This window comes from Python bivittatus, unplaced genomic scaffold, assembly GCF_059951505.1.
Source record: "Python bivittatus isolate LINGU-HERP-01145 unplaced genomic scaffold, Pbiv_v1 ctg000400_np1212, whole genome shotgun sequence".
Lineage (NCBI taxonomy): Eukaryota > Metazoa > Chordata > Lepidosauria > Squamata > Pythonidae > Python > Python bivittatus.
Window position 1 is genome coordinate 5475614 of NW_028277073.1, and position 20896 is coordinate 5496509.

Below are 20896 nucleotides of genomic sequence, written 5' to 3' on the forward strand. Positions count from 1 at the left end.
TGTTTTGTCACTCCATAGTTGCCCACTCAACTGAAACCCATCTGACAGGGTTTGAGGCAGGCAAACTTGGGAAACTAAAACCATTTGGAATTTTGGAAAGGCCTTTATTATTAGTAGGGTAAAACAGAATCTTGGAAGCCTGCCAAAGTAATTTTCTCAGCTCAACTTATACCTAGCACAACGAAGATGGAGTTACTCTGAGTTTCTTTCTCAGTTCCCTCTTTCCCTGGACTCAGGAATCTTGTTTGTAACAGCTTTGCTTCTTTCAATAATGGCCATGCTCCCTCCATCATGTTCCCAAGGTCTGTGAGAAATTTCACCATGCCATCCTGGAGATTTCCCTTGCCCAAGTCTGCACATGACACAGACATTTGCATCTGTGTATATCATACCTGGCAAAAATTGTAGTCCAAAACAGGCAGGATCAACACCCAAAAATAATTTAGATGGACCATATGAATAATAATTAAAATTGGCTACTTACAAAGAAGGTACCCTATTTAAAAAACTGAAGTGATCCCTCATCTGCATTCTCTGTCATACACAAAAACATTAACAAATAACTTTCACCCATAGAAACCAAACTATATACATTCCTATTCCTTTCCTTCCAGGCTTAAAAAAAAAAAAAAGAGGAGGGAAAAAGAGAATGGAAATAGGGTAAGAAGAACAGGTAGTTGCATGGGAACAAAAAGAGGCAGAGGGAAACAAAAGTGGATTTAGATGAAGTGAGGAGAAGAAGGAACTGGACACTTGGCTAGAGAGGAGCTAAAGAAGTCCAGTTTTAATAGTCAAGTAAACCTTCCTAAGTAACAGATAACCTTCAAGGCATCCAGATGTGAAGTGAATTGGCTAATTCACAGATGTTAAGATCATATCCTCAATTAACAGGTAATTATTTGGGGAAGATATTTTCCTCTAAGTAAATGCTGTGTATGGGCAAGACTGTGGTGGCACTGGGTTTCCACATCATAATAAGCATTTAATCCTCTTCAATGTTCTTTCAGACATGGGAAAATGTCCTGAGGACTTGAGGATGGGGATAAGCATCAGTCACCTTCTATTATACGCGCAGAGAGTTTGATATTTTAGACATTAGATCCCATATTCAGGCCTGGGTTCATCACAATTTGATTACATAATCAGTTCCAAATGAATTGTAGGAACAATCTGGCCACATGCCAACTGTAAAATCTGGATAAATTCCCAGATCTACTGGGCTATCCTAAATGGGTTGGAGACTACCTCCCAAAGGAAACTGCACATGTGACAGGACTGAAGTGCTCAACGGCTGATCCTATTTTTGAAAATGTAACAATCCAGCTATTAATCAGATCTGTCTACTAGTTTTTATAGTTTTAAAAATGCAGGATCAGCCTCTGTAATTTTTAAATCCAGGAATCCAAGGTACAAATTTAAACCTGCACAGCATCTACTTGACCCAAGCATTCAAATTCTTTTCTACATTGTCATCTCAGGACAAAAAGCAGACTTTGCAGCCATCATACCCAGTGGTTTTCTCTTCCTTTCCACTGTCTTTAATGCCCAATGTGATAAAGCATTCCAGAAAACCTAGAAGGTTTGCTAAATATTGTATAGGAACAAAATGCTTAATCTATTAGGGCAAAAATTGCTCTTTCCCAACCTTGTGCTTTTCAGGGACAGCTCTGGATTTATTTATTTATTTACTTATCACATTTACAGAGCTGCCCATCCCACAGAGACTTGGATTTGAATCAAATATGAACCATTTCTTTTAGACTTCTTTTCATGGGGGGTCAGGTATGTGACTCAAAAGGGCAAATGATTTCCCCTTGGCCAAGAGATCCCCTTAGGTCATCCTCTTTAAGGCTGGATAGAACAACTGCAAAATCATAGCGGAAACTAGTGGAAAGACTCCCTAACTATTTCAGCCTTATTTAGTATAATGTTCAGAAAAGGTTCATAAAAACTGAGTTGTGAAAGGAGAGGCCAGCTCATCATCTGGCTTGTTCACTGCACTCTCCTTTTTGGCTGCTACATTGTCATGGATCGGATTTGATGAATTAAATCTTCTCCACCAGACTGCCCAGAAAAAGAAGGCAAGAGAACAAGCAGCAATAATGGCTCTTTCTCTAAGGCTTTTGCATCCCTTCTTCTGAATTCTGATTTCATCCTGCACCTTGCTAAGCCTTCTTCAAAGAGAGGATTCATGAGCAGGTCGTGCCTTTGAGGGATTGAGAATAGATTGGTAGCTGGGGACCCATTCCTCACCCAATTCTTGCTACTGGGAGGACAACAGGCTAGCAGATGGGGAAACAGTTGCTGTATCTTATCTACAATGTACCTCAGATTGGCTTTATGAGATCATCGCTAGGCCAAATGCATAATTTCTACGGGTCTCCAGAAAAATGGTAATATGCATAACACTGGACCATAGGTAAGAAGGGGGGGGGGATCTCTATTTTGCAAAACTGAGAAGGAACAATTGTACAGCTGCAAAGCTCCCATAAATAATAATTAAAGGCCAGGACACATTTATGGAAGGATGTCAGAGTATGACCTCAAATGTTAGCTTTTGGGGAGGGGGAAGGTGAAGGTATAGACCTGCCCTTCAGAACCAATTTCCTTTCCCAAATAAGCAGAGATAATAAAAGCTTTACAGCCATGGAAGACTTAACCAAAGGCACTCCACCGATATTCTGTTAATCAACAGCCAGGAACAGTTGGAGTTTATAGAGGAGGAGGATGTGAAACACGGTCAGGAGAAGAGAAAGCAAGAAAAAAAAAGCAATAAAATCCATTGATATTTGATGTTGTGTTTTGTCACTTCCTTATCAAGGAACAAAGAAGTGCTTTGGAATACACAGGGCACATGTGCAGCACTTGTTAGCCATATTTTAAAGCGGCTGCATCTTTTCTGGGGACTGCACAGCTGTCCTTCTCAACTGCAATGCAATCCTGCAAAAAAGAGCAGCCTATTGGTCACCTAATGCGAAGAGAGGACTCTTTGGAAAAGACCCTGATGCTGGGAAAGATTGAAGGCAAAAGGAGAAGAGGGCGGCAGAGGATGAGATGGTTAGATAGCATCACTGAAGCAATGAGCATGAAACTGAGCAAACTCAGGGAGGCATTGAAGGACAGGAAGGCCTGGCGCGATATGGTTCATGGGGTCACGAAGAGTTGGACACGACTTAATGACTGAACAACAATAGGTATCACTTGCATGTCCCCATATATTCCAGAGCTCTTTTTTCGTTTTTGAATCTGAAACACTGCACAATCATAAAACTGACTATATTTATGAACACACATGCTTCTCTGTAGTTTACTACAATGCCATTATGTAACAAGAATTTGTGGGCTGCACTAATGGGTTCACTTTAGGAACTTTGGTCATCTACCCAAAGACACTGGACATTTACATCAAATGTTCAAAATGCAGACAATGGTTTAGGTGATCCTATTTAGCCTGAAAATATTACCACAAGACATTCTAAAAATTGTAATATGTGAGTGTATAGCCTAGTGTCAATGTTCCTATGAGATTTAGCTAATATGGCAAAAAACAAATTTAGAGAAACTAAGTGCCCTGAGAAGTAGTGACAGCACAACTGAACAGTATTTAATATGCATTTACTAGGACAAAACCTGAATAGACTGGAAGTAAAGCAGAAAAAAATAATCCCTGTTATTGTTAGAAAGCTGTGGGAAAAAAGACAATCGTATTCTAATAAAATGAGAACACATACTACAATTGCAAGTTAAATCTGTGTTTAGAAATTATCAGACCGAGTGACAATACCAGTAGTTCATTCATAAGCAAAGGCTACTAGAGTTCTTTCAAAGTTCCAAGATGCAAGTATTGCCAAACTTACTTTTGCAAAATCATGTTGATTCTTTGTCACAACAATTTGTTTTATTTTCTTCCAATGGACCTGGATTTTCTAGATAGAAAATACCCCATGAATATTATACTGGCAACCTTCCAACCCTCCGGTACATGCAAAAAGTATTGTCAATAGCCATAGAGTTGTGGTTGACTCTTAGCAACCACATCGATAGACCTTCTCCAGGATGATCTGTCCCCAACCTGACGTCATTGCTGCCCTACCAAGTGCTAGTCTGTATGTATTCTTTGACTGCTGGTTCCTTTCCTGTTGATAGTTGATCCTAAAAGTTATAAGCTATCTATTATCTTTATTGTCAATTATAAGCCTGGTTGCTGCACCTGCATTAGTTTGGTCTTCTTTATAAGTCCACTGGAGTTGGGTGGCCAATATATTTAAATACATACATACATACTATTTAATCTTAGTCTTATTTTTTTCACTGTGCTCCCTGACTTTCATTATTAGACTTTCCAATCTCACTGTGTCATTCTCTAGATTTGATGGCATAGTTTGGTTAGAACCTTTACTGATTGTTCCGCTGCTGCTGCTTGCCATATTTCTGTAGATAGTACATCGATTCCTGTAGCCTTCCATCTTGGTAATGACTGGAGTGTTGATGTAATTTCCTCTTCTACTACTAGAGATTCTTGTAAATAGGGAATAATTTCTAAGGTATCTTGGATGTTGACATTTCTATTGTACAGAACATCACTATACCTCTTTCCTGTCTGTTCAATATTTTTTGAATCAGTTACTATCTCTCCATTGCTGTCCTTTAGCATAATGATCCGAGGTTGGAATCTCCTTCTGAGTTTGGAGATCTTTTGAAAGACTTTCCTCCCCCCTGCCTGTCTTCAATGACTTTACAGGTATTGTTGTAATACCTCTTCTTGTCTCTTCTAAGAATTCTTTGATACCCTTTGTTAAGTTCCTTCCTGAGATCTTTTTCTTTCCTGGCTTTGTTTTCTCTTCTTGGCAATTTCCACAGTTTGTTCTAACATCCAGTATGCTTTCTTCTGTTTTGTGGAGTTTGGCAGTCTCTTCTCACATCTCATCCTTAACAACTTTGTTGATTTTATTATACAATTCCTCTGGTTCCCTTCAGTAAGGTACAGGACTTCAAAGCCATTCCTGATATTCTCCTTGAAAATGGTGGATATATGGTCAAGATCATATCATAGAAATTGATTGGCTTTCTTCTTCAGCTTTAGTTTGACTTGGAACTTGCACACCAGTCGTTTGTGATACACAGTCAGTTCCTGGCCACACTTTGCTATTATAACTGAGCTCTTCCATTGCCTTGTACCAATAATATAGTCAATTTGTTTTGTGTGTGCTTCATCTGGTAATGTCCATATATATAGGCAATATATATAGGCATAGTTTTGCTTGTTCAAAGAATGTGTTAGCGATAAAGAAATCATTGGATGGGCAGAAATTGGTAAGTCGTTCTCCTGCTTCATTTCTGTTTCCTAGGCCATGCAGTTCAACTAAGTTTTCCAACTGCATTTCAGTCTCCAACCACAAGGAACATATCTTGTGTTGATTTCTTTTGATTTCAAATTGAATTTGACCATTAAATTAATCAGCCTACTCTTCTTCTACATCAGTGGTTGGAACATGAATTTTGATAACCACCATATTAAAAGGTTGTACATCAAGTCTAATTGATATTATTCAGTCACAGACTGCTTTGTACTCAGGCACTGTCATTTCTATATCCTTTCTGACTATGAAAGCAATGCCATTCCTTTGCGTATGTGTCCTAAGTAGTAAACAATTGTTTTTAATAGGAAAGATCAGAATATAAAACAACTAAGGAAGACACGTGCTTTGATTTTCCCCAAGTAATATCTCCCAAGTAATTTCTCTCTCTTTAAAAATAGTTGTTTCAAATCTATGACCCTGTCTCATGTCAGACCTTTAACGGTGAACAAGTTTGAAAAAGCATAAATCCTTGTAGACCACAGATCAAAATAAGTTTTCTTATTAGCATACCTTCTCTCTCTAAAAAAATGCTTATTTTTTTTTCTTATTTATCCTCCTATGTCCAACGAAGAGGCTGCTCACTAATATACAAGAGGTATGAGACTCAGTGTGATTTTCATACAGTAAATCCCAAACCTTGTTTCATAGGTTCATAATTTCAGTCATACGACAAAAAGAAGTCTGTAGCCATCTCCGGTTTTAGAAATGCACTGAAATTCACCAAAAAGATAGCTTTCCTTAGAGTTACTGCAAACAAAAACAACAAAAAAAAGGAAAAACAGGCTTACATGCTCTAATCCAACCTTTCTCGTGGAATCTGAAGATTCTAAAGGAGGTCACTAGGGGTTCTACGAGAGATTGTGATTGGAAAAAAAAAGTTTTTTGAACTTTGCACACCACACAATGCTAGGGCTTGCAGTGGTGGAAACTTTTCCTCACTGCAACTCAACTGCTGGCCTGCTGCTTTGCTGTTGTTGCAAATGTAAAACATGAGTTATGTAAGTTAGAAGTGAATTTTACTCTCAAGTTTTTCTATTTTTTTGCCATTTTTATGCAGGGGTTCCCTGAGACTTGAAAATTATTTCAAGGGTTCCTCTAGGATAAAAAAGTTGGGAAAGGCTGATCTAATTGGATAAATTGCATTGTTATCAAGAAAGCTTTCCTGTAGTGAGTCAGACATCTTCAGATGAACAGCTAGAGGCTTTTTCAAAAATGTGTTCTGTTCTGTTCTTTTCTTTCTTTCTTCCACTCTCCCATTTTTTTGAGATCAGTATACCATAAATGTGAAAGGGGACCGGCATTAGGGTAGCAGGTAAGCTGGTACAACTGTGAGTGAGCATATATTCAGAAATAATTTGCAAAGGAAAAACAATGCACAGTTCTTCTTTCTATCCAAAGTCCACTTTCATATTTCCAATTAGTTATGTTTCCAATTAGGATCTTGCTGCTTTTCCCAACATAAAAGCTATCCATAATAAATGGAACAGTGGGGACAAGGAGAAGGAGAAATGAGGCTGGAAGGTAGAATATCTGATTCTTATAAAGACAGACAACAGAGTATCTGAATTCAACAGTGCAAGGTTATAGTTCCCATCACACCAGCAGCAGCCAGGCTGCACTACCTGGCTTCATACTTACACAGGAGATGTTTAGGAGGAGTAGAACCTCCCTAGGCCTTACAATCACTATACAAATATTGTCATCTTAAAGAAAGCTGCAAGGATCCAGAAGGGCTGAAGGAGAACAGGTACGGAGAAAAAAGGGAAAAAACCCTGCTTCTTACTTGCTGTTTCTCCTTGCAAATCAGCATCAGGAGGGAATGAATTTGAGGCAGAGAAGAGGTGCCTGGAATTTTAAAACACAAGTTGGCTGCAGAAAGTGCACTATTGGCTTTAGTATTTTATGAAGAAGAACTATGTTTTTTTAAAATGACCCAATTCAAATGTACTGTGCCAAGCCCTCCCGTATCAAAACCTTCCCTGAAGCCATCAAGAGCCAGCCTGTTAGCGGTCAAATATTTCTCACTGAACGTGGTGCAAGTTAATAAGGTACTGCAGGAGTTGCTATATTTGATGGCTATGTACCTTCACTCTTCTGTATATCTGCACATCAGGTTATCATTTCTGGGTGCACAAATATCCCCAAGTTGCAGGGACACCATACCAAATTGATGGAGTGACCCCAAAGCAGTGTTTCTTGGTTGTATGAAATGACCTTCAATCAGTCGTGTCAATAAGCCACAGATATTATTTTACTGATTTTATTTACATTTCAAATTTAGACACTGCCCGTCTCATGAGGAAGTGACTCTTGTGATTATTGGCTAGGAAGAAGGCATTATTTCCATGCTGACTGCAGAAAAATGGTAGCAATTAACATGGAAACAAAGGCTTCTAATCTTTTAGCACACCAAACGGAGGAGTGGAGGCTAGCTAGAGCAGCATGATCAATTTTTGCATTTCTATTCTTGTTTCCGAGAATGGAATTCCTTCCTTCCCACTAGCACAGCAACTGAGAGGTCCATCAGGAGAGGGACTAAGAAATCCATCTCACTTTCCTGAATGACACTGTTATTTACCAGTAGCTACCAGACAATTTATTAAAGAGAAGACTGCACTGCTACCAGTGTAATCACAATGTCTGCAACTTGGTGCAGTGCTGTTCCTCCACTACACCTTGGGGCTGCTTTACTGTGATTCATTTCCAATGGTAGTTATAATTCAGGATCCACTGAGATGTTATCCTAAACAAACAGCAGTGCGCCAAGTCGGTGCATATCATTTCTTACCGTTGTTTTGTTTCAAGCGGAACATAATTCCTATGTTAAATGAGAAGGAAGAGCTGTATGCATTTCTGCAAGCCTACTACCTAATGAAATAATTACCCTGGCATTCAGAAATAAAACTAGCCCCATCATACCCACCAAGGCAAAGAACAATGTGCCAGGAGCACCACCCAAATGCAGTTCTAGAGAAGATATATAATTATTTCCTGCTTTTGCTAGCGGGAATGTCTCTGACTGAGTTTATAAAAGTAAGTCCCCACTGCAAGTAGTCACTCGGTCATTTATGCATATGTTCTACAGCGCTGGCGAATGACTTATCTCAGTGCATCTCGCAAGCACTGGAGGGCAAGGAGCTAGGGAGTCAATCCTCAGATCTCTGCTCATGCTGGATGCCTCTAAGTAAACCATAATCTCTCATATCTCTAGTTTATAAACTCCCAACTCATAAAGCATGCAAGATGGCAGTACTGTCTACTCAGAGCTTTTGCAAAGTGCTTTCAGTATTTAATATATCTACTGCACAATCTATCAAAGGTAAAGGCTCTCCGGAGTCCAGCTTGATCCTAGTTTTCCTGGCAATTATATCTCTGCCATTGTCTTCTTCTCTGTTAGATTTCCCAGGAAAACCTAGAGTCATAAGATTTGTTGGTAATCTCCCATCCAAATTCTAACTAGGCCTAGCCCTGATTGCTAGCTGCCATGGCCATCAACTCTTTGGTGGTATTACTGCATTTAGTGGCCATTTTAGTAATTCCTGGTTTTTAGAATTTATAGCCTCATAGATTGGGAAATTGGAAAAAAATATCCTGGAAGGTGGTAACTACAAATCATTTCCATTGTGGTGGAGAAAACCACACATTCCACAAAAATGTACATTACTCATTTTCCCACAATCTCTTTTACCTGAAATGTATGATTTTTTTTTAAGCATAGCATTATTTGTCTAAGTAGGAAAACATGGATTTTCAGTAGAGCCACAAATCAAGTTAGTTAATTTTACCATGTCGGAGTTTGAAAAATGAATACAATAGTAGCATCCAACCATATATTCAAGCTGGGGTGGAGAGGCTAGAGAATTAAAAAAAAAAAAGATCACGACATATTATAGTTGCCTGCTATGATAGATGTGTTCATGTTCACCATGAGAAGTTATTTACTTCCTCACTAAGAATTTAAAAATCCAAAGGGAAAAAAAGAAGCAAAAATTAGGGGGGAAAATTACACCTAACACTTGCCTAGCAAGTGTTCTCAGTTGGCTTTTCACAGCAGAATGTCTAGCCCATGAATTGAGAAGTGACATCTTCCTAATTTTGCATGCCAAGACCAGAGGCTCATGGCTGCAATAGGCTGCCTCTTCACACCTGCCAGGGCATTGGAAAAAGCCATAAAATACTGTAGGCAGCTTGCAATATTCCAAACAGGGTTGCACTTGGAAAAAGATAGACCATAATTGGCACCTGTAGAGTTCCAGACCACATCTGCCTTTTGTTTTTATATATACCTACTTTGGCAGAGAAATGGGATGGGTGCAACAGAACCCAAAAGCAAGGTGTACAATTATTAGCTTACTAGACAGACGATATCTGATTGCATGAAGTCCCTCCCTTCTCTTGAGTTCTCTAGGAACAACCATCAGTAAAAATCTTGTGAAATAGCTCTTGGTACCAAGCTTCCAAGCAGTGGCACGTACGGATTCAGCTTCATCAAAGCCTGTCAGAAAACAATGCAGAACTCTTTTTCCACAAAATTGTATTATTCTGGCTAGGAGGGGTGTGGAAAGAAATAGGATATTTTCTCTCCATGTGCCAGATGTTGTGAAGGCAAGAAGCAATAAGAGCATCCTCTTCTCTTTCCAGGCTCCTTCGGCATCGGGAATGAGGTGATAAGATCATATTAGTCATCTATTTGCATTTGCTTTGAAGGCAAAAACCAGCATCTACTGGTTTATTCAGGCCCTCATGTTATCCTCAAGAATGATTAAAAGCTACTGTACTTTGCTTGAATTTAGAAAGGGACCAGGAAACATTTTTTTCTTTTTCTTTTCCTTATTTCCTCCCCCCCTCCCCTCGCCCCAATTTTTGGAGCCACTATGGTTCAGGGGACATTTTTTGTCTAGAGGCATTCTGGAATACTTTCACTCAAAATAGGAAATTATTTTAAGTTTTTTTGTTTTTTTTTAAATCCATAGGATTGTGCCATTTTTGCTACTAAGTCCCAGCAGACCTATCTTGGGGGCTTCTGTAAAGACAGGGCTATTGACTGCCCATACAACATACTGTTTTGAAGCCACAGAGCAGTCAAGAAGGGTCAAGAGTCAGAAAGTGGCATCAATTCTTACTTCATTCAGCAACACAGTCTTACACTAAAGGTCAGGCACTACATTTGCTGCTCATTGTATATTTTGAGATCCACCCATCCATCTCCAGGGTAGCCGTACTGATGAACTTTCCTTTGCTCTCTTCTCATACTAATCTTTAATGCAGTAATGCCTACGCCTGCACACATGCTCAACTAGCTAATATTTTCAAGAGACATTTCAATCAGAAAGCAGACAGAGACAGCCTTCCTACATCTGCAATTTAAGGCCCAAAACTTCCTCTGTGTCCTCTGGGGACCCCTTCTCAAGATCAAGATTTATTTATTTGTTTATGCTTTTCTCAGGGTCGCCCTCCAACAGCCAATCCTCACTGCTCAGGCTACTCTGTCCAAATTTTGCTTTAATCCTCCCTATACTCTCTTGCAATTTGTCGGATAGGCCGGTAAGCCTCTGATAGAATTTGATAGCACTTGCAAAAATTGGTTTTCCTAGACAGTCACAGCAGCTACATTACAAAAATCAGCAGCAAATACAGGAAGCATGACTTTCTGAAAAGACAAGGGGAGACGGAGCAGTTACTTCACATGACAGTTGTGCAAAGCATTCAAAAGGGGGGGGGGGTTCACAAAGAATGTTGTCATGAGTGAAGTTTCCTTCCTGAGAGCATTAAAGCAGCTATGTCCTATGGAAGACTCACACAATGGCTCCAAATGCTCTCCCTGGCTGTGATTGAATTGTGTCCATGCACTATTATTTCACCAGCAGTCCCAGTACTAGTATTGTTGTGGGGACACACTCATACAGCCAACTAGAGAGTTGTTATAGGAGCCACGTCAGGAAACATGGCAGCTTTAGCATTTTAAGGAAAGCGATTTTGCTTGTGCTAGCATGCTTTGTGAAGTGCCTCCTTTCTAATGCTTTGTATAGTCCAACTACACAGAAAGATAGGGGAACTAAATATAGTAAATGGCTTTTGAAAATGTCAACCATGGAGCCCTTTGGGAAAGACTAGCACATATAGACTTGGAGATACAGTTGTATGGGAGCTTCAGTCCTTCCTGGAGGAACCATCTTAGAAGCTTGTGCTGAGTTACGTATGTTCAAATTTAGTTGAATCAAATCTCTCAGCATTTCCCCTTGCTTCTGCAATTCTTCTGAACCTATGCTATGTATCTGAAGATAATGAACCCAATCAGGTAAACTGGACCATTGTGAAGTTAGAAGTTTCAAAGGATTTTATCTTTGTCTTACTAGTAATTAAGTCATGCAATCTAAATGAATTCTTAGCTCCCCACTGAACAAATTTCTTAGTACCTTCTCCTTCATAAAAGTATACATTTGATAATTACGTGAGAGGGGAGAAATCTGGACGGCATAGATTATTAATAATATGGACTGAACATTTGATTTATCTTGTGTTGACCATTATTATGTTAAAAATGTTAATCATTTTTAGTTTACGTTCACTAGTGATTCTTAGACCCTTAACATGATACATGTAATGTATCTATTCATAATGAAGGGATATTTTGGAAAGCTATGAGATCCATGACATTTTAAATCTCTGGTTTATTTATTGGTATTATATTATTTTACTCTTCTTTCATGTTCTCTCTTGGACTTGTTTATGTATGTTCTTCCAAGTATTCAATAAATAATAATAATGAAAAACAAGCAGCTAGCATTGAGACTTATCCGTTGTCCTTCTGGCTGCTGGCCTATGGCATTTCATAGGGTTCTATACTATCCCCCATACTATTTAACATCTACATAAATCCCTGGAGCTTTAAGTCACTAATAAGGAGATGAAACCTTACTTTCTCTCTTCTCTACATCTCATCCCAAACAGGTAGTAAAGGTCTTGAAACATTTGACAGAGATATGTTAGCTACATCTTATAGAGATAGTCAATGTTGGCTTAAAAATTGAAGCTGAATTCTGATAAGAATTGTGCTTGGGCAATAGAACTGACCTGGGAATTGGGGTTCAATCCGTGCTGAACAATAGCATTCCTCTTGAGAACACAAATTGATTGCTTCTTCTGAACTCAAATATCACCAATCCCCAGGAGTATCTTTATTCTGTTTAGACTGCTATGCCAAGCCTAAACAACTCAGATTTGTTCAAGGAGACATATGCTTTAGATCCATGATGTCTGGATTACTGCACTACACTGTAAAGAAGTCTTAGCACATAGCAGCACCAGAATAACCTTGTCTTGGTTTAGAAGACAGGAGACCACCGGGGAGTAGCAGAGCAATTGGCCACATGCAGAACACTTCAAGAGAATATTCAGAAATTACATTTGGGTGAAAAGGCTGCAACCTAGTCAATTAACAGGGAAGATGTTACTCCATTACTGGTTACAGTTGAAAGTGCTGCAGTTGACTTTAAAACCCTACATAGTTTAGAACCAGAATACTAGAAGGATCTTGCTGTTCAGTATCAACCTGCCTGCATGTTTACATCATCATGAAAACCATCTTGAATGTCCAAATAACTCCTAAGATACCTCTAGCTGGGACTAAAAAGAGGGTATTTTTCTGTGGCTGAGCCTAACTTCTGGAAATTGGTGAAAATCTTTCTTTGTAGGAAAGCCTTCAAGGTGTAATCTGGATGTTTTTAACTAGCTACTCTTACCATTTTAAAAGCACGCATTCTTGCTGTAGTCTACTTAAGAAATGTTCTTAAAAATAAGCAAAGAAGTTTCATGTCTGGAAACAGAGTAAAAAATACTGTTTATTTGCTAATTTGCAGGAGACTGTTCTCAAACTGAAAATGAGATCTGTATCAGGAAAACTGAGAAAGAGAGGTATGTATATAAACTGACTGGAAGCTTCATCAGTAAAAGTGGAAAGCTGGCAGAAAGTTGAACATTTAGGAAGGCAGGCATCTTATCCACTTGCTCTTTCCAGGAGCAAAAAGTTACATATGAAGAATCTTCTGGACCTGTTACTGTTGTGTCTCCCAACTTCTTGATTCTACATTTTTAAAGGACAACTTGCATTCAGCTTCTGGGAATTTTGATTTTTATTGGAACAGAATAGGTAGACATGCTTAGTTCTCCTCTTCCCCTCTATTTCCTGAATCTAGTTCACCTTCCTTGGAAGCTCTTGTTGAGGATCCCATAGCTGTTGGAAGTGGGAATCTAGTCCGGAGCAATGCCAAAGGGCTAACATTTTATACATCGCCTCCTTCAATATTGGTGCTCTGATTAAGACTGGAGTTGAAACAGTTGCTTGGAGTTATATAGACCAAACAGTCAGTGCTTAGAAGATCTGGTTACACGTGAAGTGTGATTTGACTTTCTGTTTGGCTGCAGAAGTTGAACTCTCATCTACCTTTTCCAAAGGTGGTACCTGGAAAGAGTAAGCTACATTGCCTCCTCTCTAATTCTGTTATTAATCCTAGCTACAAGACAAATAGACTGAGCTCAGATCAGTCTTGTATGCCTAATAGTTATTCACGCCTCCAAAATCTGTTTCTTGAACTTGCCATGGCGGAAGAGAACATGAGGTCTGAATGTGATGACTATGTAGCGCACTGCATTCCCAAAACCTATTATGAGAATTCTGTCTCTATCTTGGCATATCAGATCCAAACATGAGCTGCCACACTGTGATCTGGACTGATCTTTTGTTTGATAGAGCTCCGGATTTAAATAGTAGTTACAATTATGCAGCTGGAAAGTTGTCATGGTCCATATATTATAACAAAGTCTCAGTAAGTCTGTGAGCTTAACACCATTAGACGATGCCAGGGCAACTGAAAAAGCTATAAACATTTGAGTTATCAGGCTCAGCAAAGTCTCTTATCTCAAGGCTGGAAATTCATACCCTTTCTTGTGTCTTATTGATACATTTATTTTTAAAGTAATAGCAGTGAACCATCTCTCTCTATGTGTGCTTTATACACACACACCCAAACACACACACCACTTCTAAATATCAGCAATCTCTTTCAGGAGTTGGGGTGAGCAGTGAGGTTTGAGAGAGCTTCCGGTATTAAAGACAGACCACAAATTTGTTTTATGCCCCTTTCATTAAAAGCAACCCTTAAGTGTCTGAAATAAAACTAATATAGCCAATGAGTCTAGACAAATACAAATTTATACTAAAGTTCTAGCTTGGTTAACCGGGGTGACCAGGAAGATCTTGTGGATAGTGTGGAAGAAATGGGATCTCCTTGTCCCACCTGTGCATCCCATATAGAAACAAAATGGGGGGTCCTGAAAATTATGTTCTCTATTCTTCTTCTGCTAGACAGGCTTTTGAACATTTTTACAGGTAGCAATTTTTGTGAACTGATTTAGATGGTTAAACCAAAGCCTTGAAAAATTCTCAGTCCTAAGAAGGCGTTGCTGATAGTGAAAATTCCCTCCCTTTTACAGCACTGGAAGAGAAATGTGCCTTTTGCCCCAACTATCTTTTGCAAGAAACTACACACAGACACAAACACAGACACACAAGAACCCTGAAGGATCAGATGGAAACAATTTTGTGTGACAAAGCCAATCCTTTCATCTGTCCGGAATCTTTTGCAAGTCAATTTCACTGCTTAAAACAAAGATCCATCTAATTCCAAATTCTATTTCCCACAGTGGAAGAAAAATCCAGAGATAGGGAAGAAAAACGTGTCATGTATCAATTTCTCCACAAACTGTATACTTTCTATACATTGTAGGAATATGAATTGTACACGAGTAGGAAACCTGCTACTTTCCAGCTGCATTGGACTTCACCTCCCATCAGTCCAGCAGGTGTGGCTGATGGCAAGGAGTTGTGGAAGTTGCCTTTCCAAAAACCAGAAGGCCATCACCCTACCTACCACTTGCTTTCCCACCTTGTTTTACATTTCTCCAAATTAAAACACCCAGTTGTTTATTGACAGAAATCAGATATGTGTTTGCAGACCCAACTGAAGCCAATCAATGACTTGCTTCTATACACTGTAGGAGAGCTGGGTTAGTCTATGGTAGCCACAAATCAGGAGTCTGGTAGCACCTTTTCAGACTAAAACATTTAGTAAAAGCGTATACCTTTTAATAAAATTTGTAGTCTGAGAAGGTGCTACCAGAGTCCTGATTTTCTGCTTCTATATAAGAAATACAAGTTCCACTGGAGAAGCTGACTCTGACTTCTGTCTGGTATGGAGACTCATAATGCAATGTCAGCAATCCACACACTTAACATTTAATTATTTGCTAGATTTATATCCTAACTTCCCTTCAGAAACTCAAGGCTATTGGAAGCGGAAATCTAGTCCAGAGCAATGCCAAAGGGCTAAAGTTTTATACATCGCCTCCTTCAATATTGGTGCTCTGATTAAGACTGAAGTTGAAACAGTTGCTTGGAGGTATATAGACCAAACAACCATTGCTTGGAAGATCATTACACGTGAAGTGTGATTTGACTTTCTGCTTGGGTGCAGAAACTGAACTCTCAGTCTATATAGTTATAGACTGGTATAGGTAATTCTCCCTCTTCCTGTTCTTCCTCATAACAACAGCTCTTTTGGTTAGGTTGGACTGAGAAAGAGTGACTGGCCCAAAGTCATCTAGGGGGCTTCCATAGCTGAGAGTGGATTAGAACCTGGATGTCCTTGCTTCAAGTCCAACACTTCCACCACTGGACCACACTGGCTTACTAAGAGCAAGACAGGATGAGGCAATGATTTTCAAGGGGACTGCTCTAGCATTTCCAGTGAATGGGGGAAAAAAATGGCAAAATAAAACTATAATCACAAAAAGCTAAGTGGGAGGACATGATAATGAAGGCAACTTCATTCTAGAAATGTTAGCGTTATTACTGCTATTTTGATCAACACTGAATAGATACTGAGAATCAATATGCAGGCTGTGCTTCACTTGTACTTGCTACTAATGACAACAGGACCCTCAGATCTATACAGAAAGTGATGTGTGAGCAGAGTCAACTTAAATCACAAAAATGCCATACTTACACGAATATCTGAGGATCCCTGCTCTACAAGAGAAGTTTCTTCTGAGCAATTCTGAAGTTTATACATCCAATAATGCTTTGCAGTGATGATGAAGTTTAAGGGCAAGAGAGAGTTAGTCCCAAGAAGGAAGAAAATAATATAGGTGGCATTCCAGTGGTCTTTAGGATTGCCGAAAACTTGCTGGTTTCCCACTGGCTCGTCAAGGACTGGTTTCTCTTCTCCGATCGTGGGGCTCACTGGCTTGTACAAAAGGTTTGTGCTGGAGTGGAAGTCATCATCTTTATCCTCCACATCAAGAGACACTTTTAAGAAAAAATGTATATTTATAATAATGTTATTATGATAATATATTAATCATAAACCCTTTGCTACTTGATGTCTTTTAGACCTACTAATGTAAATTCTCTCTATCAGAACCATTATATGGTTTGATTCTTTGCCGCAACTAAGAGCTACAAATTAAGTTAGAGCTTCATTTCAGATAAAAATGCACAATGGGGATTTCACCTAGCTCCTGTACTCTTACTTCAGCTCTGATCTTATGGAAGATGATGATGGGAATACTGGTCTACCTTAGTTCAGATCCTTAGCATTTTTGCTAAGTAAATAGTAAGATTTTTACCATACCTTGTACCAAGTCAGACCCTGGCTGTTCCAGCCCAATATTCTCAGTGATTGGTTTTGCTCTCTTCAGAATGGAGAGGGTTTACCCAACCCTACCTGGAGACACCAGGGATTGAAGCTGAGAACTTCTCCATGAAAGGATGCAGGCTCCTTGACTAGTGAGCTACCAGATAAGGTCTGTACCACTCCAGAGAACCATGAGATGGCAACAAAGATACAGAACATTTACTCTTTCCTGCCATCTAGTGGTGGTTCAGAGTTCTGCAGCCCAGATCTGGTAACCCTACTCTTGACTCTATTGAGAAACAAAATCCCATCTGTCAGTGAGAGCTGCAGCAACAGACTAAACATTCTCAATGCATTTGTGGAAGGTCCTGTAACTTCAGATGACCAGAAAAATTGTTAGGCATTGTATACTAATCTAGCCCCCTCCCCCCAATTTTTTTGTTTGGCTGGCAGTTATATTTGGAATGTTTTATTTATAAGATAGATAGACAGACAGACAGACAGACAGACAGACAGATAGATAGAGACCCTGCCATAATCAATTGATTTTATAGAGTCCTGAGTGGGCACTTGGACAAAAAGGCCGGCATAGGACACTTTCATTGTTCAGAACATGGCTGTTGTAGTTGGTATAACATACATTAGGCAGAAGGCAAGCTGGTGAGCAGGAGTGTCTGCAGGGGGGTGGGCAAAAAAGTCAAGATGCTGACCAGAGGCCTTTTTAATGTGGCACATATACAACACATGTAAAAAAGTGGCATGGCTTTAATCATGTAGTGTTGATCATGACATTTTTGACCCTCCCTGAGGATGTTTCTGCTGGTATGGATGCTCCTTACAACCCCTCTCCCCTTTCACTTTTTTTCTGGGCAAATGGGCAGACTTCCAAAGAAATCCCATTCTTAATTATTTTCAGCGTAGGAATGCTTACGGGTGACATGGTGCCCATAAATGCAACTGGAAACAGAGAATATTGCAGGCTGGCAGTCTGCCCTTTCCTAAACATTTTAAATAATCTAAAATATCTAAAAAGTCAGGTGGGACAGAGAGTCTAATGAGTGCCCAGGCAGTGTCTGCAGGCACACTGGTGCTTACTGGTACCGGTAAGTCATCATGGAAATCTGCCTTCCAACTCTATTTTGTCATGTGGCTTTATTGGGAGGGTTTGAGAGCATGTGCTGAGTTTGCTATTGCTTTACTTACAAAAAACCTGAATTGTTAGCTTGCTTTTTAAAGAAAGCAAGACCAAGGGCTCTGGTGTATAATTAACACCCCTGGAGGGGGGGCTATAGGGCAGCTGTTGGCTGCAGGGAAGGGAGGAAGGACACCCGCCCAATAGATGTCTCAGGTTTAAAAATCAGATGAAGATACTCTAGATTATAACAGCCCAGTTCCTTGGATAATTATGTCTCACACCAGTGATGTCTGGGCTCCCTTCTCCCCAGCTACTCTCCTGACTGGGGATAATGGGAACTGTAGCCCAACACACTCAAGAGCACCATATGGGGAAGGGCTATGCCAACCCCAAACCAAAAACCAAGGAGAGCTGCTGGGTTGACCCTGGAAAAGATGAACACTGAGAGATGCCTGCTGCTCCACAGCTGACTGGCAATTTTGGGCTATGCCAGCCAGGCACAGGAGTGTCAGAGTCGTTCAAAAGTTGGTTTGTAAGCAAGAGGGAAACTGATGGCACCCACGCACACCCAGTCGGCCAGGCTTCCTGCACATTTGACAAAGGAGCAGAAAATAAACTTCCCCATCCAGGCCGGAAATGTATCTTCTTTTCACGGGGTCGGGGGGATTTGCCAGAAAGGGTTAGACCCCGCTGCAAGGAGGGCAGCGTGGAGACCCCCTGCGACCGCACTCAAGCGAGCAGCTAAAGATTATACCGGGGATTCGTAGCTGTTCGCCCACAGAGGCTGGAAACGAAGCAGCGAGGTTCGAACGCGCCCAAAGGATGCGCGTTAAAATCTGAAAGCCCCGATCCACAGCGGGAGGGTAGAAAAGCGAAGCCCCCCTGCATATGCTCACAGCTTCCCTGGGCAGAGGACCGCCACTTTGGGAACCCTTGAGAGCAGGAAGCGGACGGCTAAGCAGGCGGAGGAGGAAGGAAGAGACAGGTCGAGAGCAAAGGCGGACAATGCCCCGGCGGGGGCGCGCAAAGCGACCTGGAGACCCGCGAAAGAAGCCACTTACTGTCGCCGGCTCTGGGCGCCTCCTCATCTAGCTCAGACGCCGCCCCTCGCAAAACCCCTCCCAGCGACCGCCCTCCCCGCCGCCTCTGGCCGGGGTTGCTCCCTCGTTGCAGCCGGGCGGAGCCGCGCAGCAAACCGGCCGCCCTTCCGCGGCCTAGAGCGCTGGCTCGCACCAGGATTAAGGCAAATCCTAATTTTCACGCTCTTCGTCCCGGAACGGTTGCAATGCAGGTTGCGCCAATAGGTGCGCCTTCGCTCGCCTCGGGAAACATCGCACAGATGCTCCGAAAACCTTCCTTTGGACACCGCCGGGGTTCTTCTCTTAAGGGGCTCAATCCTAACCTTTGAAAAGGCTCTCGGATCTGGGCGACAGCAAGAACCCCACAGATCCATGGGCTGCGTCTTTTTCAGATTTGGAACGTTTGCCGTTTTTTGATGACACTCTGGTGGAGCCTACGAAAACGCTTTCCCCATTGTGAAGTTTGGATTTTGGGCTACTTTCGTGCTCCCCACTCTCCAAAGTCTTTCAGAACAAGTAAATTAATAACTCAGCTTCCTTAACTACTTACGATTGAAAGCAGCGAGGGACGTTAATCATTTGTCAGCATAACCTGCTGTACAGCATTGTTTACAGCTGATTTCCTGAACACAGATGTAATTGCAGATACTACGGTAAACCAGTGAGCCATCTAGACTTAGGCTAGAATTCCTTCGTCAAAGAAATCAGGCTTTTCCGACCTTTTGCTCTTCAAAGATACCAGTCTGCAGCTGTCATTATCCATCGATTGCTGGGCAAAAGAATCCATTATAATCCATTATACTGTAACTGGAAGGGACCAGGTCGGGATAGGCTGTTCAGTGTGATCAGAGAAGGGTGAAGGTGATATGACTAAACCGTGCCCCCCAGAACTTCTAGTATAGTGTTTCTCAACCTTGACAACTTTAAGATGTGTGGACTTCAACTCCCAGAATTCTTCTTCTTCATACAGTTTCATACAACTTCTGAAAATATATACTTCCTTTATGGAATACAAGCCATTATTGTACTTTTAATAATGTTGCTATGTTCAAATAATCATTTATGTATTGGAGAGAAAGTGCCCACTTCAAATTAATTCATTTTCATTCTTCACTTCACTTCCTTGGAGGCATCACATAGCTGAATTTCATTTGCAAGTTACTGATCTGCCTTAACATTTAAATTTAAACCAGTCACCTTTAAGGCAATGTGAGATTAACAAAACGAAAGAGGATTTTTCAGATTCTATCTCTCCACCTTGTTCTTTATGGAGAAGATAAATTTGTGCCTAAGCTCTGCCATTTCAGACTGCATGGATGAATTCTCCTCCATACTGTACTGAATAAAATCCCTGCCCATGGAAGACTAGTGTTTCAGGGGCAAGGTAAAACCCCTTTTCCCCCAGGTGAAAAAAGGAAGGATTGAGAACCAACTTACTCCTTTCCTTTCCTTTCCTTTCCTTTCCTTTCCTTTCCTTTCCTTTCCTTTCCTTTCCTTTCCTTTCCTTTCCTTTCCTTTCCTTTCCTGTCCTGTCCTGTCCTGTCCTGTCCTGTCCTGTCCTGTCAGGAAGAGCAGCCCATCAGACTGTGATGAGCAGGGAAAGGAATCTGGGGTTCTCCATCCTCCTCT

General features: G+C 40.7%; 1 protein-coding gene across 1 annotated transcript in view; it reads right to left on the bottom strand.

Annotated features, from left to right (window-relative positions):
• Window positions 1–19756, bottom strand: part of SLC29A3 (solute carrier family 29 member 3) — a 37296-nt gene extending 17540 nt beyond the window's left edge. Inside the window, exons 1-2 of the mRNA XM_007432116.4 lie at window positions 19250–19756; window positions 16424–16725 (exon numbers count right to left, since the gene is read on the bottom strand). Of these exons, the coding sequence (XP_007432178.1) occupies window positions 16424–16725; window position 19250 (303 nt within the window). The 5' untranslated portion in view covers window positions 19251–19756. The remainder of the gene's footprint in view (window positions 1–16423; window positions 16726–19249) is intronic.
• Between the last annotated feature and the right edge of the window lie 1140 nt (window positions 19757–20896).